At 48.6% G+C, this 20,157-nt stretch overlaps 1 protein-coding gene and 1 long non-coding RNA gene across 2 annotated transcripts; one reads left to right on the top strand and one right to left on the bottom strand.

Moving 5' to 3' along the window:
• Positions 1-11,241, top strand: LOC125613292. The gene is made up of 5 exons (XR_007343796.1): positions 1-60; positions 4,437-4,650; positions 6,571-6,573; positions 10,729-10,736; positions 11,230-11,241. It is a non-coding gene; the product is annotated as an uncharacterized LOC125613292 (long non-coding RNA).
• On the bottom strand, positions 7,740-20,151 carry Rasl12 (RAS like family 12). Its single transcript, XM_015480543.2, has 5 exons — positions 19,951-20,151; positions 18,272-18,328; positions 12,907-12,980; positions 12,013-12,203; positions 7,740-9,463 (listed from the first exon to the last, which is right to left on the bottom strand). The coding sequence occupies exons 1-5, from the start codon at positions 20,051-20,053 to the stop codon at positions 9,088-9,090; spliced, it is 801 nt and encodes a 266-aa protein (XP_015336029.1). The 5' UTR covers positions 20,054-20,151; the 3' UTR covers positions 7,740-9,087.
• Positions 20,152-20,157: the final 6 nt, after the last annotated feature.

The raw sequence follows: 20,157 nt of genomic DNA, 5'->3' as shown, positions 1-20,157 counted from the left end.
AAGGCTGGCTTTGAACTTGAAACCCTCCTGTCTCAACCTCCTGAGCTGCTGGGATTACAGGTATGTGCCACCACACCCGGTTTAGAATTTTTTTTTTCATATAACAAATTTTTTTATCTTAAACATCTTTTGGTGTATGGCTCTGTAGTACTACGAACATTGACACTGTTGAATAACCATCACTACCAGCCATCCTAGAACTCTTTTTATCTTATAAAACTAAAACTATGTCTATTAAATAAGAACTCCTGATGTAGGAATTTTAAATATTGAACCCAGGGTCTTGTACATGCCCAGGCTCTACCACTGAGCTACATGCCCAGCCCTTTAGCAGATTTTATCAGACATGTTAATCACATTTTTTCTCATTTAGCCTATTAATATGGTGAATTACATTGATACACTTTAATGTCAAATTGTTTTTCCATTCCTGGCATTAAATTTATTTGATAATGATTTCTTAATACATTATTGAATTTAAATTTTATTTATGATTTGTTTGGATTTTATTTAGGATTTTTGCATCCACTTTCATAGGTGAATGGGGCCTATCATGCTCTCTCCTCATATTGTCCTCATCTAGTTTTTTATTTTGTGGGAAAACTTGTTCAAAATAAGAATGAGCTGCCTATTGAAAGTTTATTAGACAAGCTGGGGGTGGCAGTATGTGCCTATAATCCCAGCTACTAGGGAGGCTGAGGCAGGAGAATCTCTAGTTGGAGGTCAATCTAGGCTACATAGTAAGATCTCATCTGGAAAAAAAAACAAAGAAAGAAACAAAAGGAAAAAAGAAAAAAAGCTTATTAGAACCTATGATTAAAGCCATCCAGATTTAGGATTAACTTTTGGAGAGGTCGTGAACTATCATTTTAATTTCTTTATTATTTATTGGTCTGTAAACTTTTTTGTTCCTGCTTTGGATGGTTTGATATTTTGTTTTTCTAGGATTTTATCCATTTCATTGAGGTTGCCTAGTTTATTAGCATATAATTCAAAATACACTTCTATTATTTTAAAACTTCTGATGCCACTTTGTTTCTATAATTTGTCTGCATTTTGTTAAGGTCTGGATCCATCTTGATGCAGATCCATCTTATTAATACTTTTTTTTTTAATACCAGGGATTGAACCCAGGGTCATTTATCACTGAGCCACATCCCCAGCCCTTTTTATTTTTTATTTTGAGACAGAGTCTCACTAAGTTATTTAGGGCCTTGCTAAGTTGCTGAGGCTGGCCTCAAACTTGCATCCTCTGGCCTCAGCCTTCCAAGTCTCTGGGATTACAGGCATGCACCACCACACCCAAGTCTTATTAATACTTTTAAAAACTGTGTTTGGGCTCTCTCTCTCTCTCCCTCTCTCTCTCCCCCTCTCCTCTCTCTCTCTTTCTCTCTCTCTCTCTCCCCCCTTCTCTTCTGCAACTGGCCGCTATGGTCCCCCTAATAAAATCTCGGACAGGTAAATGGTTGTTTCGGTTTGTTGAGTTTATGGAGCTTTTCTGCCGTTCCTACATTGGTGCCGAAACCAGGACGGGGATCCCCGTCACTCAAGGCGGAACCCTGTTCCCAAACTCCGAGCCCAACCGTTCCTGTCACAGTCCACTTGTCTGATCACCTGCCTGACATCCACCACCAGCCTGCGGATTGGTTAAAACCGGTTGCACGCCCTCCAGAGGACAATCGCACCACAGCTCCCAACCTTGCAGGACCCCCACAATCGCCCAGATTTACCTTTCCTCCTCAGGGATTACCAGCTACTTGCCAAAGAGCTGGACGACACTCATGTCCACTCATCCCAAGAAACCTCCACCAAGTGCTGAAAGATGAAGATACCAAATGACAACTCCACTGAAGGGCCATCTCTACCCCACCATTCCAAAGAAATATTCCTTGGTTTTCAGCTTTATATGTTCTAATCTGCCTTCTCCTGGGCATAGGCCTTTTTCTACCAGCCCTACAGACTGGACGACATGCCAGAAATTAATGCTGTTTCTTTTCATAGCTGCAGGGCAACTTCATGGACTTCTCCCCAGAGGAAATCCATGCCTTCAGTGCATGGATATGGGGCCTCCTGGCCCTTCTGCTCCAACCAACTGACCTCCCTCCCTCCCTCTAAACGAGGCCCCTACTCAGCAGGAAGTAGCCAGATCTAGTAGGGCGCCCCCAAACCAAAACCAAAAAAGGAGGAATGTTGGTAAAGATGGCGCCCAGAGCGCTGTCTTCCGGGAGCTTAGGTCCATGACACACCCGCGAACCATCACCTCCAATCCCGGTGAATGGTACACCTCCAATCCCTGAAGTGGCGCGAACTCTCGGCCAATAAAGAAGTAACAGCCCACTCGCCCTGCTCCTCCTCATCCCACGTAGAGCCCATAAATATCAACACCCTGCTAGTGTGTATGTGCGCGCGCTCTCTCTCCCCCCTCCCTCCTCCCCCCTTCCTCCTCTCTCCCCTTCCCCCTCTCTCCTTCCCTCTCCCCCCTCTTCCCCCTCTCCCCCTCTCTGTGTTTGGGCTCTCTCACTCCCCCCCCTCTCTCTTTCCTCTCTTTCCTCTCTCTCTCCACTCCCTTCCCTTCTGCGACTGACCGCTATGGTCCCGCTAATAAAATCTTGGACAGGTGAAAAAATAAAAAATTAAAAAATAAAAACTGTATTTGGAATTAGGAACAGCAACACATGCCTGTAATCTTAACAATTTAGGAGGCTGAGTAGGAGGATCTCCAAATTTGAGGTCAGACTGGGCAACTTAGTGAGAACCTGTCTCAAAATAAAAGTTCTATGAAAGGGCTAGAGATATATTACAGTGGTGGAGTGTCCCTAGGTTCAATCCTCAGTATCACATATAAACAAAAACAAACTGGCTTTTGGCTTTGTTCATCTCTACTTTCCTAATTTCTGCATCTACCTTTTTGATTCCTCTTCTGTTCTTCAGAGCAGAACACCTAAACACCATTAACCAAAGGTGGAGCCAGGCGGGGAGCTGGCTCTCTGCCCAAGGCCTACCTATCACATCCTGTGGCTTTTATGCCAGAGGCATAAAACCAGCTGTCAAGCCTTGTCCCCAGGCTGAGGCACAGACCTGAGCTGTCTGGTACAAGAGCTGCCAGCCACAGGTGGCCATTGAGCACTTGAAATGTGGCTAGTGGGAATATGCAGTAAATATAAGATTTACACTGAATATCAAAGACTTGGTACCGAAAAAATATAAAATATCTCAAAAATTTTTATATTGATCACATGTTGAAATATTTGGGAAATATTGGTTTCAACCAAATATATTGTCAAAATGAATTTTACAATTTCTTTATGGATATTAGAAATTTTTAATTAAGTAGTAATAGTAAGGTAATACATAAATATGTCAAAATTTGTGACTGTTTTGAGATTGTCTGAGGTTTGGTCAACATAGATAGCTTAACCTGCTTTATTTTTCAGGGATGGATATAAACTCAAATTAAGGAAGGGATTTATCCAGGGAACATAGGCTCCAGTTCTTGGGAAGAATGGAAGGCAAAAAGGAGAGAGGGAGAGACGAAGAAAGAAAGGAGTGGGGGTGAGAGAGAAAGGACAGGGTATAGGCGAAACTCTGTGGAGTGCACCTATAATCCCAGCAACTCAGGAGGCTGAGGCAGGAGAATCTTGAGTTCAAGGTCAGCCTCAGCAACTTAGCTAGACTCTGTCTCAAACTAAGAAATAAAAATAACTGGAATATAACTCAGTGTTACAGCACTCTTAGATTCAATCCCCAGTACCAAAGAAAAAGGACTCAGTGAGACTCTGTCTCTAAATAAAATACAAAATATGGCTGGGGATGTGGGTCAGTGGTCGAGTGCCCCTGAGTTCAATTCCTAGTACCAAAAAAAAAAAAAAAAAAAGGAAGGAAGGAGGGAAGAAAGGAAGGAAGGTAAGGAAGAAAAGAAAAATTTCTCAGGGTGTTGCCAAACTGCAGGCAGCACTCACTAGTCGGGCCTGGGGTAAGGTAGTGGCTTTTCTCTGGCTCTTCTTTTCTCAGCTCTTGGTCTCAGGTGAGCCAAGCCTCAGCTTTAACACATGAGACAAAGGCCTGTGATTGGCTACCATGGGAGATGAAGTGCTTTGGGTGGGACAGTTTGCTGAAGAGTGCTATGGGTGTAGAGGTGGGTGGGGATGCTGGGCAGGCTAGAGAGGCAGGGATTCCATACAACCTCTGCCAGGGTTCCATGGCTTGTCACTGGGCCAGTCCTCTTCCCTCCTAGACTGGTGCTGCTCTTCTCCCATGTGATGAGTTTTAATAAAGAATCGAGTCATTCCTACTTCTATGGCCCCAGGTCCCACCTGCTTCTGGACTGAGGCTGTTTTGGTCCTGAAACCCTGGGCCAGAGAAAACCTGCGTTTTTGCCTAGAAGGGAGGTAAAGGTGCGTTGGGATATCCAGTCATGCTCTCTGCTTTGTTTCCAGGGGCTTCAGGGCTTCTCTGCTCAGGGACCAGAACCCAAGAGAGGCCAGGAGAGCAGCTGTGGCTAAGGGGCCTAAGGATTTCAGTGCCAGAAACATACCCTAACGAGGACAAGGAACATGGACCTCAGCAAAGAGGTTATTGGAGTCCCAGCTGGCACTGTGGTGCCTCAGGAGCTGCTGGAAGAAATGGTTTGGGTTTTTCGTGTAGAAGATGGTAAGTGGTGAGGGACTGGCTGGTGGGTGGGGCAGTGGCACTCCCCAACTCACAAAGCAGGGTTTGGCCAAAGCCCCCTCCCATACATCAGTCAGCACATTCCCTCCAGGACAGGGACCGAGACCAGATGTCTTGCTACCCAGAGGGGTTTGGCTGAATCTCACCCTCTTTTTTTCAGGGTGTGGTCATTTACTCAGCCACCCAGTCATCACAGCTATATTTATTAAGCTCCTACTGTGTGCTCTTCTCAGCACTAGGATTACAGTAGTGAGTGAAACAGAAAAATCTCGGCCCTTGCGAAGCATGCATTCTAGTGGATAGAAAATAAACAAGGTAAATGACTAACACGCACAGCGTATTGATGATGTGTAATAAGATGAAAAATTAAGCAGAGAAAGAGGAAGGAATTGGCCATGCAGATTATATGGGGGAAGAACATTCCTGTCATAGGAGCAGCACATGTAAATGTCCTGAGGCCGGACCCCACCTCATTTTGATATTGTGGACAATTTTTTTTTGAGTAATATTCTTCTAAAAAATTTTTAATTTTTTTAGTTGTAAATGGACATAATACCTTTATTTTATTTATTCATTTTTATGTGGTGCCAAGGATGGAATTCAGTGCCTCACAAGTGCCAGGCAAGAGCTCTACCACTGAGCCACAATCCCAGCCCACTGTGGTCAAATCTTGAGTAGCCAAATTCAGATTAGCCAGTTTATGTACCATCTCTAGGCAGCTTGACCATCACTCCTTCCTCTCCCGGCCTTCCCTCCCTTCCTTCTTTCTTTCTTTCCTTGAAGTACACAGGAGGCAAAATGGGAGACTAGGAAGTTTGTCTTGGCTTACCTCTTTTCCCCCTGACTCTCTTTCCCCCACTATTCTCCAACTGCACTGCTGCCCCCCCCCCTTTAGACCAGGGCTTCTCTAGGGTAGGCATGGTGTCATCCCCCTGCCCACTGGCAGTTGCCCTGGTGCAGAGGGCTCATCATCCTTGACAAGGGTCTCCACAGCAGGGCACAATCGATGCTGTGAGCTGGTCTGAGCCCAAGCCCCAATTGTTAGTGGGCCTGAGAGGCACCTGGCCTCTCCTCAAGGCTCTGTCCTGCATGTCCCTCCTCAGGGTCTCCTTGGAATTATTCCATCCTTGCCCTGGCGGCTGTGGTGGTGGTCATAAGCCTTGCCCTCCTGGGAAGGAGCATCCAGGCAAACAGGTGAGGAGCTGCTCTGGGGTGGTCCTGGAGGTAGGGGCACTGCCTTCCCAGAGGAAATCTAGGAAGGGGTCATTTAGAGTCCATGGCTATCTGCCTTTTTGGACAAAATGCTGCCTCAGGGTCCTTTGAGAACACAAAGCTGTTAAGAAACCAGCAACTGGGCTGTGGTTGTGGTTGGGAAGAGTGGCCATGATTTGACATCCCTTCATAAACAGCTTATACTTGCATGTGCCTCACTTCATCAAATCCTTTACTGCCACCTGTGAGCCCAGCATTATTACCATCCCCCCTTACAGATGAGGAAATGTGGCTTAAAGAGGTCAAAGAAGGCCAGGTGTGGTGGTACAGGCCTGTAATCCCAGTAGCTCAGGAGGCTGAGGCAGGAGGATCACGATTGCAAGTGGTAGAAGCACTTGCCTAGCATGTGTGAGGCACTGGGTTCAATCCACAGCACCACATTAAAAAAACATAAATAAAGGGATGTGTCCCTCTACAACAGAAAGAAAGAAAAAAGAAAGAGAGAGAGAGAGAAAAGAAAAAGAAAACCCAGCAATTGTTCTTGACTTCCACCCCCTGGAGCTGACCAGCAAATGGCATGATCCAGAGGAGGGTAGCCATTAAGAAGGTGGCCTTGCCCCTCTTCCCCTGTCAGAGAACATCCCCTCAGCAAGTCAAATGAATCAATGTGGCCATCCATGGGAGCAACAGAAAGTGACCTGTACCCTCTGTGGCTCAAGGAATTCTCTGGATACTCAGCTCTTAGCAGAGCTAGACCCCTCCATTCTAGGGGTATCTTAAGTAAAACCAACTTGGAGAGAGGACAGATTTGTGGGAGGAATATCAGGTTGTGGAAGTGGGTGGTGGAAGCCAATGAGGGTGTTGGGCCAGGGAGTGAGGTGTGGGGGCCTGGGCTGTATACACAGGACTGATGGTGTGGATGGGCTGGTTTGGAGAAGGAAACACACAGACACAGGTTAAATAGAAATTTCCTGCAGCATCTTAGGGGATAGGATGTGGAAGGACAAGGACCTGTACTAACTAAGTTGACAGTCCTGGGGAGTACAGTGTGGTTTGGTGAGAAACAGGACTCAGAGTGGGGAGACTGAAGCATACAACTCAGGTATGAGCTTCTTGGGCTTTTTTTTTTTTTTTCTTTGTAAAGAGGATTGAACCCAGGGGTGCTTAACCACTAAGCCATATCTCTAGCCCTTTTTAATATATTTTTGAAATTCTGAGGCAGGATCTTGAGTTGGAACGTCTCTGGTTTTAGTCCCCCCCGCCCCCCCGCAACCTAATGTTTTTTATTAGCAGATTCAATGAGTGAGCTTCAATCAAATTAAAATTTGTTATTTAAACAATCTTTTATTAAAAGGCTTCTGGGAGTGGGCAGCTGGAATTGCATAGTTTGTTCAAACAATGGTGGTCCACAATCTCCTCAGAGCTGTAGGTGTCCTCTGCAACACAGACGGTCAGGCAGATCAGAGGCAGGGCAGGCCACTCTATAATGAACTGGGTCCATGTCCCAGCTTCCCCCTGTGCAGCCTTGAGGGGACCTTAAGAGGCTACAAGGTTAGAGGAGCTGGGACTACTCTCACCTTCATGGGGGACACAGGAGAACCTCCCACCAAAGAGATGCTACTTTGCTTATAGGGCTCAGAGCATCAGGCCACTCATATAACATACCCCAGGACAGCTTGTGTTGTGTGCCTGTNTTGCATAGTTTGTTCAAACAATGGTGGTCCACAAACACACAGTGGCTTGGAGTAAAGTGTACAATCCCAGCCAGCCTGTGGGTCAGAAACCCTGGCCAGGACCCTCAGTATGCAGTCTTGAATAGTTCGTGGGCTCCCCCTAACCTCAGCTTCTCCATTTTTTGGAGTGGGGCTGAAAACTATGTTAGAGATGTTTCCAATCCAAGCTCCTGGGACTGCTGATTAAGAGGGGAAGGAGCAGGATTTCAGGGTCAGAATTCCCTTGTTGGCCCTTCTATCCACCAGAGCCCTCTCCTGTACCTGCTTATCTGCTGAGGATTCATGGTAAACAGTTAGGAAACGATTGCACTCCCTGCCTCTGAGAGCCTTTTCTTGCTAACAGTGGGATCTCAGAGAGTGTCCTGATTCCATATCTGAGCCATAAGCTCAGTGGTAACACCAAATAATTTATGCAAAAGTCTGCTTTATTAACCCCAAATGATCTAGGTTTTGTCTCCGACCCACTGCTAGGAATCCTGGGTCCTGCCAAGCCAGGCTACAGACATGTATACTGTTTCTACCCATGAGTATCCGCCAGGTGGCATCTGATCCCACCAGCTGTGGGCTCCCTGGGGCTCTGGGGAACTGTCACTAGAGAGAACAAATCTATCCTGCAGCCTTGGTCATTCAACTTGAGGAGGCTGGTCATGAGGGTCTGTGGACACTGTCTTTAACAAAGGAGGTACAAGAAGACCCCGATGTTGGTTAAAAAAAAAAAAAAAAAAGAGAGAGAGAGCTAGAGTCTTCCTACCCAGGGCAACCCACAGCCCCCTCCCTTTTACCCGCATGGAGAGGCAAAGTGCTGGAAATACCTTTGCCTGGGACTTTTCCCTGTCCAAGCTGAGAGCCTTTTCTTGCTAACAGTGGGATCCCAGGGAGTATCCTGATTCCAGATAATATAACAGATAAAATAATAGAATTATTTTAACTAAATTTTCTTCAGGAAAAACTGTAGAATTTGCTGCTTGGGGCTTCTATGAGGTCAGAAGATGACAGTGGGAGGACCAGGTTCTGGCCTCTGAGCAGCCGCTCTTCCATTCCCCTCCACTAGGTGGTGCTAGGCCTTCAGGGCCATCTCTACTGCCTTCACGGGGACAGGGCCTCTCAGAGCTGTCCATCCACTAGGGTCCACAGTTGGCAGGCAGGGATCCTGGCAGCAGGATGGACACTTCAGTTTCTTCCTGCTCAAGGCTGACCCCAGGTTTCTGAGCTGTCGCAGTAGCTCTTTCCCTCCAGGGTCACAGGTGTAGTGGTTACCGTGAGAACCGAGGTCTGACAGGAACAGGAACAGCATCCCTGCCTGTCCCTCTGGCTCACACAATGAACTGAATGTAGGGTCACTGCTTGGTGCTGGAGGTGGGGCCAGCTTTCCACCAGAGGGTGAGGTCCATCAGAGGAAAAACTGGTGGTGACAAACCAGCCCCTATTCTGCAGCTCTGCCCAGCCGTCAAGCCAGGGCTCCTGAGGAGGGCTCTCAAAAGATCTTGAAGCCCTTCAGCAGGGTCAGAGTTGGAGCTTTGCGCTTGCTCTGGGCACGGGATGACTTCACAGTGACCAGCTTGGCCTGGGCCACGGTGGGCATCTCCTTCAGGCTGACAGTGGAGAGAGTGTTGAAGGTGCAGCTGGCCAGCCCGTGCCGGGTGGCGAGTGAGGCCTGGTGGGGAGGGGCCCTCTCCTCAGAGATGAAGAGGGGCCGGGCCAGGGGGCTCTTCTCCAGCTCCCGCCGCACCTCTCGCACTGCCTCGTGGAAGACGTGCTGCACGTGCTCAAAGTCCAGGCAAGCAGACACCTCGAAAAACAGGCACCCGAACCTGCTAGCCAAGGTCGCACCCTCGGCCTTGGTGACCTGCCTGGTGAGAAAGCAGGGCGAGGCAGGGAGTCAGGAATGTGCTGCTCCGAGTCAGGCAGAGTGGGGCCTGTGCCCAGCTTCCCACCCTCTGGCTGGGCGCCTCTGCCCATCTTCATCACTCTGAGTCTCTGTTTGCTCATCGGTACAATGGGATGACATCATTTGCCTCTCGGGGTATTAGAATTAAGAAATATAATTAGTGTCAAGTGCATAACAATCCTGGCACAGAGAGAGTGCTCCATAAATGCTAGCTAATGTTGCCAAAGCCAGAATTCAGGAAGGAGCAGGAGTGTAAGAGGCTGCTAGACCTGTCAATGGCCAGAATAAGAAGACCATTCTCAGTCCCATCTCTGCTCTATCCCAACGTGGGTCCCTTGGTCAGGAAATGGGCCACAGAAGTGACCCAGGGCATAGCTCTCAGGGTTCATGGAGAGTTTTGTCTGCCTGCCTGGGTAGAGAGTCAGAGAGAGCAAGGGTGATGGCATTTTGTGGTTAGCAGAGGGAAACAGGAAGGAGGAACAACCCCCTACTCCAGCTGGGTCCGACACCGCCTCCTGAGGTGACAGGATAGATATCTGAAACTGGGAAGGTCCTGGAAGCTTCTGACCTGAAAACTGTGGGGAACTGAGGTGAAAAAAAAAATGGGCTTTTGGGTAGGTGAGGTGGAGAGAGACAGAAGTGGTGGAGGTCCCTGAAGGCTGAGGCCAAGGTTCCCCTGGCTGGATCCTTCTGACCACCACCTGACTGCTGGGCACTGCTGAAGGTCCCACCCACCACTCCTGAGGACAATGGCAAGCCCGTGAGATGAGAGGAAACACTAGGGTGCGTAGTGGTGGGACGAGACTAGTTTGGCAGGAGTTAGGCTAGTTGCCCAGCATACTGTTTTATAGTGGGTGGGAGCATCAGAGAGAGAGAGAGTGACTGGGACCAAAAGGGTCAGGGGCAGAATATCTAATCACTTCCCACCTGGGGCTGGTGTTCTGTCTGTGCGCTCACTGCTTCCTGAGGATCCCCTTTTGAAAGAGAACTGGATATATTTGCTTTTATGATGAGTTTGAGTCTACAACTCTGCCATTGTGGGGGCTTCAATAATGAATTTTCAAAAACATATACACATGGGGGTGATACAGGCACATGACATTACTCTTTTCTTTAATTGTTGTTTGCAGCCTAGTGAACATTTTGTCAGTGGTTTGGAAACTACTGCCCTAAACCCCATTCTCTCTCAGCTGCAAGACAATCATGGAGACACTGACAAATGCTCAGTTGAAAGAGTCAATGTGCCAGGGAGCCCTGATCTACCAATGCTGGGCCTTGACCAAAGAAGGAAGTGGAGGTGAATTGTCACAGCATGTTCCTAGGGAACCGATGTTGTTTCACTCAAGCCCCATATTAGCTAAAATCCCACACCATTTTTAGACAATCCCCTTTGGCAAAGACTGGGGTCAAAACAGTGGTCTGTAATTTTCTCCCCCATGTTAAAATCTGACCTATTCACAATCCAGTCTTCTGACCCCCTCCTTACAGGTTCTGCAATTCCTCAAAGACAGCCTTGGTGTTTTTAACATCACATGACTTTCCGCATTCCCTGAGACAAGAATTTGTCTGGGTCTGAGGACTAGGTGGCCTGTGAAGAGGCCTTACTGTGACCTCATTCATGAAAAAACAACTCCCTCCTGCCAATGCCTATCTGACCCATTTTGAACAAAAGGTCTCTTCCCTGCTAACGCCAGTCACAGGCCTTTGGGGCCTGGGAAATCAGGAGAGAGCAGCCACAAGCAGGGCAGGTGGTGGGAAGGCTGGAGGAAGGTGCCATACCTGGCAGGTGGAGAGTCCAGTGGGATTGCTCATCGAGTATAGGCACCACTGTCTCCAATGCCTCAGAGCCAGGCAGGTGACTTGAATGTGTGAAGAGGGTGAGATAAAGGACGGGGAGTGGGGCAAGGCCTCTGGTGAGCTGGAGGGTGCAGGCCCCACCTCAAAGCATTCCAGTTCCAGAACTTTTAAAACACTGTGCCAGCCAAGCAAAATATGGCTGCAGTGTTCTGTGGTCATCTGCCCTTTGGCCCAGTCTGTCACCTCTGATTCAAGTCCAAGCCTCTCTGAGAGAACCTGCCCTCAGCATAGCCAACTGGGGGAGTGAGCCCAGGGCTTGCGCTTGGGTGAGGCAGAAGCTTCTTGGTCCAGAGCAGACACCTGACCCGAGGAGCCAATCAGAGCTCCTCTCTGGAATTGGGCACTGAATGACCAGTCAGCTGCTAGGAGTGGGACCAGAGGTCACATCGACTGAAGCAAGAAAGGGTGGGGCTGAGACAGACCACAGAGACACAGGAGGATAGGAGTGGCTTCTTTCCTGACTTCTGGGAAACTCAGCTCCTGTGTGGCCCAGATACACTTCCCTGTCTCTCCTTGTCTGCTGGGAGATCAATGCCCAGAGTCCCTTTTTCCTAATTTCCAGGGGGATTGCTAACCAATGCCTGCAGATGCCACTCTGCCTTTACAAATATAGAGTGTGGGCTCTGGAGTGAGGGCCATGCTGCCCATTCTCACCTGTACTGGGCCATGTCCAGCTTGTTACCCAGCAGCAGAGTGGGGTAGCTGCGCTGTGTCTCCTTGGTGTGCAGGGCCAGCAGCTCCAGGTAGCTGCTGCTGCCCTCAAAGCTCTGGCGGCTGTCGAGGCTGTAAACTACCAGGAAAGCGTGGGCCCAGTTCAGGTAGCGCTCACAGTTCCTGGGGGTATCCTGAGGTGAAGAAGAGGAGTCCCCCCCTCAGGGGCAAAAAGGTGGGGGTAAAGGCCTTCACCTGAGCTGCCCCACACCCCCTACTCCCAGGTCTTTGTATATTGTTCCCCAGCAGAGCCTTTTTCAAAGGAGCACTTGAGTGTGGATTTGGCTTGGCATGAAAGGAGACATTGTCTCACGAACCTCCCTCCCACCACACAGCCAGAGAGCAGGAGACCTTGGCCCCTTGGGCCCAAAGCCAAAGACTCTGGCATGGCCCCTATAGGGACCTGCTATCCCTGGGCACCACTGGTTTGGGTTAGGTTCATGCTTCCCCTTTGACTTCTGAGAGTAACTGGCATCTGATCTTAATAGGTGCTGGTGAGTTGGGGGTGAAACTGGGAGGGGGATATGTTGGAGGCACTTGGGTCCACAGGCTCTCATCAGGGACATCTGTATAAATAGGTGTGCGCCAGTCTCTGCATATGTGACCAAAATGCCCCATGGCACAGGACATCAGAGCTGATACCAGCAATCATCAGGTCCCCCCAGGTTCCATCCCATCCTCTCAGGTAGCAAATGAAGGATTCAGGCCCATGGGAGTCATTCAGGGTCATGCAGCAAATTGGAGGTTAAAAAGGGATCCAAATTCCCCTCTGAGGCCAGGACTTCCCAGAAGGCTGCATTGATTCTTGGCCCTCCTTGGGTATGAGGGTAACGTTACCGGGTCTGCAGTGTCCATGACCCTCAGATGGACAGGCTGGTGGTCCACAATCTCCTCAGAGCTGTAGGTGTCCTCTGCAACACAGACGGTCAGGCAGATCAGAGGCAGGGCAGGCCACTCTATAATGAACTGGGTCCATGTCCCAGCTTCCCCCTGTGCAGCCTTGAGGGGACCTTAAGAGGCTACAAGGTTAGAGGAGCTGGGACTACTCTCACCTTCATGGGGGACACAGGAGAACCTCCCACCAAAGAGATGCTACTTTGCTTATAGGGCTCAGAGCATCAGGCCACTCATATAACATACCCCAGGACAGCTTGTGTTGTGTGCCTGTGCACAAAGCCAGCAGGGCTGAGTGTGTGACCATGAGCCCCAGTGGCACAAGAGGCTCAGGAACTGCACTGCCAGTCCCCCTAGCCCCAGCTTCTCTACCCTCTGCCCCTCTGACCACAGCATCAGGCCTGTACGAACCCCCAAGGACAATCTCCTGCCCCTGGTGGGAGAAGAGGAAAAAGAGACCCACATGACATGGACGGAGGGAGGGCCATCAGACCTCCGTTAGAAGTTCCAAGGAGGGCTGGGGATGTGGCTCAAGCGGTAGCGCGCTTGCCTGGCATGCGCGGGGCGCTGGGTTTGATCCTCAACACCACATAAAAATAAAATAAAGATGTTAGGTCCACCGAAAACTAAAAAATAAATATTTTTTTAAAAAATATCTGAGACCTCATATACTTAAAAAAAAAAATTCAAAAAAAAAGAAGTTCCAAGGAGGTTTTACAAATAGTCTTTGTCAACATGACAGCAGAAGATTTTTAAGTTGAAGATCTGAAATCCGGTCAATCTTAGTTACTTTTTAGTGGCTAAATCACTTCAACTCCTGGGGGCTGTTTCCTCATTTTAAAATGGGAATAATATAGTAACATTGCTAATAGTTTCCAAGTCTTTGCCCTTTGCCAAGTGCAGTGCTAAGTGTTTGTCCTTGCATTAGCACATTTAATAGTTCCATCTCCCAAAGCTGCGTGAGGACTTGATGGACCCTTGGGCATGGGGCCTGGCCAGCCATAAATGCCTGGAAAGGGCAGTGGGGACTGTGGACCTCCAAAATTAACAGAGCAGGCTCACATTCCTAGGTGAACTTTTAAAATAGTTTTAGACCCACATAGAAGTTGCTAAATGCTACAGAGTTCCCGTGTACTCCTCTCCCAGCGTTAACACATTACACCGCCACAGTACAGTTTCCAAACCAAGAAACTGCCATTGAAACGGTGCTATGAACTGAACTACTGACCTTATTTGGATTTCACAAGTTTTCCTTTTTTTTTACTTTTTTTGTTTTCAGTTCTTATGACCTCCAACCTAAGAAAGCAGCAAATGGCCAGTGGTCCGCATGCATAGAGGACATCATTGCCATATTAGCAATGGGTCTTTCTCCTCCTAATCTTCCCCTGTGCAGGTGGCACATGTATGTGAATGCACTAGGTTCCCACCTTTCCCTGGATGCCCCTGTGGCATGTCACCCCAAGCCCCCTCTGGGTAGAACTGGGCTGCTTTCTGCCTTCCCGGCAGCAGTCTCTGTGAGAACAGCACCCCAGCCCTGGATGAATGCAGTCAAACACTTCTCTCTGAGGGCTGCTGGCAGCCGAGCAGGCCTGGACACAATCCAGGTCCACCAGCATCCAGCATGAATCACAGACAGCTCCTCGTCCCCAGCCTGCTTTGGGGACTTGGATAAATAGCTGTTCTTATGCAAAAATTAAAAAAAAAATCGAATGGAAAATATGCCCCAAATGTTTAACTATATTTGGCCCAAGAAGAGCTGTCCCTAGATGCCTACATCTTGCTCAGATTTATCTTTATTTTCCTGCCAACGTTGTCCAATGCGCCCCTTTTAGGGACTCCCTCCAAACAGGCATAGTATCCTGCCCAGCCCAGTAAACGGTGTTAGCTGAAACTTGGCCATTCTCTGCCCCCAACTCCAACAGCCTTTTGAGTTAGCTGTATCTTTATTGTAGAAAGACATGCCCCTCAGAGGGCATCTTGTCCAGCATCCCCTTTACGGGGAGGTGACTGGCCTCAGAGGCGGGGTTGTGAGGATCCTTACCCATTCACAGTAACGTAGTCTTCCCTGACTTGGAGCACTCTGGTTCCCTAAATACAGGTGCTAATTAATATTCTGTGGACTTCAGTGCTGAGAGAAGAGTCCTTTCCCCAAATATTTTCCCTTCATTTATAGTAATGACAACTTTTTAAAAAGCACCAAAGAAGTTCTGGTCAGAGTGTGCATAGGGTGCTGCTTCAGAAATGATAACTATGTCCTTGCTGGAACAGGATGAAGGCAAAGATGGGATGACAAGCAGGCACTGTCCCCTGGCTAAGCCAGGTGAGATGCCCCAGCCTTTCTGGGAGAGGAGAACCTTCCCTGGAGATACTGGCTCCCTACTCGAGGGTCAGCATAGGCACTAAATCTTCAGTTCCTACTGGCTGTAAGAGTGACAGCCTGTCACAAAGCACGATTCTAACACAGACAGAGCCCAGTTTATTAGTCCCATCTTCTAGATGGGGAAACTGAGGCTCAGAGAGCCGAGTGCCACATAGACCTCTGGCTCTGAGCCCTCTATAGCAGAAGGCTGTCCTTAGTGAAGACCTGAGGAGGGGGGTCTCCTGATCCTATGCAAATTATGGAGCCTGCCTGCCTCAGTTTCTCAACCTATACAGTGGGGATGACATTTGTAGGAGTTCTTCTCTTCTTTGTTTTTGGTAATCCAAAAACAAAATCACAGCGAAGAGCACTACGTTGTGCCTAGTACTGTGCTGGAAATGAGCACAAGTCTCCCCCTCAAGAGGCTCCCAAATGTGATCACGCTTTCAGGACACCCTAGAGGAAGCTGGGGAGTTGTTCTAGCAACATCTTCCTGACACTCTTCCTGACACTCGCTCTGCCCTGAACATCCAGAACTTTCTCCACAGGAGGAAAGGCTCTGGTCCCCTAGTTTCTTTGATGCTTTTTAAAAAGTTGTCATTACTATAAATGAAGGGAAAATATTTTGAAACCAGCAAATGGGACAGTGGCTGGAATGTGTAGGCTGTTCCAGCAACAGGACGGATCCTCTGAGGAATGGTAGTGGCCTCCAGCGTGTGTGAGCAGAGACTGTCTCGGCAAAGCAAGAGACTAAAGGCCAAGGTGACTAACCACTGTGGGACTGCTGTCCCCCCCTCAGACAGTGTGACCACACATCCCACCGATAGGTCAGAATTCCACAATTACTCAATCAGGAAGCTCAAAGCAGCTCTGTAATGGGCTCATTTGGTGGGACCTGTGTGAAAAGAATGGATTGGGGGCAGGGAAGGAGGGACACTGGAAGTGGGTGGCCAGAAAAAAATCCAGGATATGTGGTTAACTTTGAATTTCAGATACACAAGGAGTGATTTTTGGTGTAAGCATGACCCAGGCACCAGATGAACTAAGCAGAAAGTCTTTTGAGGCACTGCCCTTGGGAATTGCTGGGTCCCTCCCGGATGGCCAGCCTGCTCCTGTGCTCTTCCTTCCTGCCTCCCACCCCGCCACACTCAGCACTGCCCCGGCCAGCACACCACTGCCCCCTGCGTCCTGCTCTCTCAGGGGTTGGCCTCTGCTGATCTAAGGGGCTCCCCTCAGCCTCTCCATGTGAACTTGGCTCCTCAGACCTGTTCCCTCCCGTGCAGCACCAAGGAACTGTGCTAAGGAACAACTGTGAGGAACAAACCCCTGGAGGACTGTCAACTCACCACCTGTCCCACCCCCTGACTTACCCAGGGAAGCCCTCCACATTCCCTGTTGACGACTACCATTCTAAGATCTCTTTGGAAGAAGGGATTCTTTTCTTTAAGAAAAAAATACTGATTCAAATGTATGATATGTCAAGATCATTGTACTGTCATGTGTAATTAAAACAATTTAAAAAAAGAAAAAAAATTTTTTTTAATTTAAACCTGATGACTAAGTGGCTCTAAGGACTCCCCCTGCTCTGGCACTGGGTCTCCTCTGTACCCTAGTTCTGCTGAACTGGGGGGCTGATGGGCACCATTGGATTCAGGAACTCTTTCCTCCAGTCAGCCATCAGGGCAGGCTGTGGGCAGTGCTGCATTGTAGGCGTTTTCAACCTGTGTCACAGAGCCCTGGGTTTCCTCTGAGAGCCCTTGGGAGTCCCACCAATGCTTTATTCAATTTTTGTGAATGGGGAAATAATCCAACACCCATTTTCAAAATGCTAAGGTCATTCAGACACCCCACTGTGTCAGTGGACATTCATAATAACAATGTTATAAATGTGAGCTTTAAATTACATTGATACTGGGCTGGGGATGTGGCTCAAGCGGTAGTGCGCTCGCCTGGCATGCGTGCCGCCCGGGTTCGATCCTCAGCACCACATACAAACAAAGATGTTGTGTCCGCCAATAAGTAAAAAATAAATATTAAAAAAATTCTCTCTCTCTCTCTCTCTCTTTAAAAAAAATTACATTGATACTAACAAAATTCTGCTTTTATTTGTCTCGGGTATTAGGGTTCCATGTAAGAGATTATTTTAGAGAAAGGTCCTACTGCTAAAAATAATTTTCAGAAACACTGGTATGATTCATTTGAGGGAATCTCAGATGCCATGCATGGGAAGCCATTGAGGAAGAAGGAAGAGCGGACATACATTGAGAATCTACTTCGGCTCAAGTTCTAGGCCAGATCTTTTACATGCATTATTTCTTTAATCCTCATAGTAATTCTCTGAGATAGATATTTGATGCCCATTTTAGATGGGAAACAGGAGCCCAGAAAGGTTAAGTGACTTCCTCAAAATTGCACAGCTAATAAGTGGCAGAGCCAGGATTCAAACCCAGCTCTGATGGGCACCAATACATCCCTTTTTTCAGTATGCTATGATACAGCTAAAAAAGCAAGGCTGGTTTACTCATGTGGTTCAAAAAAATTGGTTCAGAAGCCAGCATCACTAGAGAATTTTTCATGTGGTTCAGCTTTTCTGGAAAAGAACACCGAGTGATCATCTTAAAGAACAATATCTTTTTGGATGTGGATATCTTCCTATGTCTGGTTTTTTTTTTTTTTTCCAGCTTTCATCATACCTCAAAATTGGGGGCAAATCAGTTTCTCACAATTCTCTGAATTGGGTCAACCCCCAAGTTGTCTAGGGTGGGCTGTGGAAGGGGTACGTCTTACACTTAAAACATTTCCCTCCATGGGGTGGGTGATCCTGGTGACTCCTCCCTTCTGCCCCCAGGTATGCAGTACCCGTCAGGGCCCACCCACGGGGTAGGTCCCAGGGGAGTGCTCCAGGTGGGGCACAAGCAGCCAGAGGTCTAGGAAAGAGTGGTTTCTTACCCAAGTTGGGGTCATATTCGCTGATAAACCTCTTGGTCAGAAACTTCACGGTCAGGGCTGCAAGAAGCAGAAAAAGGTGGCCTCAGTCTCGCCTGCAGTGCCTGGCTGTGGGTCCCTGGAAGCTGCCCTTCTTAAGGAGGCCTTATCTAAACTTCTGTGACCCCTGGCTGACACCAAGCTAAGTTTTTGTGGGGAACCACACTGGAGAGCTGAGGAGTTGGTTTGAGAAGCTCAGAAAAACATAGAAATAGGGGGTGCCAAGTTCCACTAGGTGCACCCTGAGTTTTGTTTTGTTTTAATGGCTAGAAAAACAATGAGAGGCAAGGCTTAGGAATTTTTGTGTAGACCCTAACTCAGGGATCAGGACCCTTGCAATCAGCTACTGTAGGGTCAGCCTGGTGAGACCCCAGAAGAAGGGACATGTTCCCCACCCTGGACAAGTCACACAGATTCTGAAGCTGGGGCATTTATTTCAGCTTTGGCTGCAAGCCAAAGAGACAGTAAGAGCAGAGTTGAGCAGTGAGCCATTCCTGGGAGGGTATGAAGTCCCCAGGGCCTGGCAAGATCCCTGTCCTGAGCTAACACTCTAGTGCCCATCCTCCACATCTCAGATCCTGGTTCTCTCTTTGGCCTCCACACCCCTCATGGGTATCTCCGCAGAATGTAAAGCTCTAGCACGAAGTTCTCCCAGGTGGGGTGCATCAAGAGGCTTCTGATTTTGCTCAGAGTTTAGCCACATAAAGGCAGGGGTTGGCCAACTATTTATTACACTGGGCTCTTAAAAAGTAATGTGATATTGTTGAGAAAATCCTTAAAATTCTTTCCTAGGATTCCTACCAGTGTCCATTTGGAAACTAATACCCAGGGGATACATATTTTAAAATGTAAATTCCTTCATTCATGTAGTTCTGGCTAAACTGTACCAGTGACAGAGTTCCAGAATAATGTTCAAAGGGGCAAAGGCAAATCTTTCTGGTTGTGTGACCAGATTCCGAGTCCCCTCTTTAAGTCAGAGGGGCTGGCTTCAAAATCAGAAAGTAACACCCTCAGTGAGTCTCAAAGAACACCCTGGAGAGTGGGGAGCCTACAGCTTACTAAGCTCTTATTGGCCGTTCACTAATGGCTCTAACTGGACAAACGGCCAGTGGAGAAGCCCTCCTCTGCCCTCCACTTTCAGCTGTCTGGGACTTAAAATGGCAGGCAGAGGGGCAAACCCTTTTTCTGAGGTTTCTCTGCCTATGGCGACAAATGCCAGAGTGGTGAAGGCAGAGTTCAGTGGTGACAGAAATTATCTTAGTAGAAGCCCAAGACCTTGGTTCATCAACAAGTCCCAGGCACGGAGGACCGCAGTCCAACGTATTTCCAGAAAGTTAATAGAGGGGTCTGGTTTGATAAGAATGTGCAGTTTGTCCAGGAATCCCCAGGAACTGGGGTGTGGAGTGGGGGAAATCCTGATATCCAGAGATATCTTGATGAGTGTCAGCAAAGGGACCTGTAGGATGCTGGCCTCCAGCCCAAGGGGCCCTCTTTGAACTTTTAACTGTGGCCTTAATATTCCCTGATGAAGGAAAGCACAAGGTCTCAGCAACCCTCCTGGGAAAAGAAGCCCACAAGTCCACAGCGCCCGGTTCCCACCGCACGTTCCCCGTCCCTCCGCTCCCCAATCCCGCGCCACTCACCAGACTTGCCCGCCCCGCGGTGCCCCAGGATGGCCAGGTTGACCTCGAGGGGCGCGATCTGCAGCCCGCTGCCCGCACGGGGCTTTCCAAACACCGAGGACATGGCGACACTGGTGAGTGCGACACGTGTCTTGGGCCGACGGGTCCCGAAGAGCGCTCCCGCCCGTCGGGGCCCCCGGGAGCGGCAGTCCTGGCACCCTGGGGCGG

This window comes from Marmota marmota, unplaced genomic scaffold (genome assembly GCF_001458135.2).
Source record: "Marmota marmota marmota unplaced genomic scaffold, marMar, whole genome shotgun sequence".
NCBI lineage: Eukaryota > Metazoa > Chordata > Mammalia > Rodentia > Sciuridae > Marmota > Marmota marmota.
This window is presented reverse-complemented; position numbering and strand designations above follow the sequence as displayed.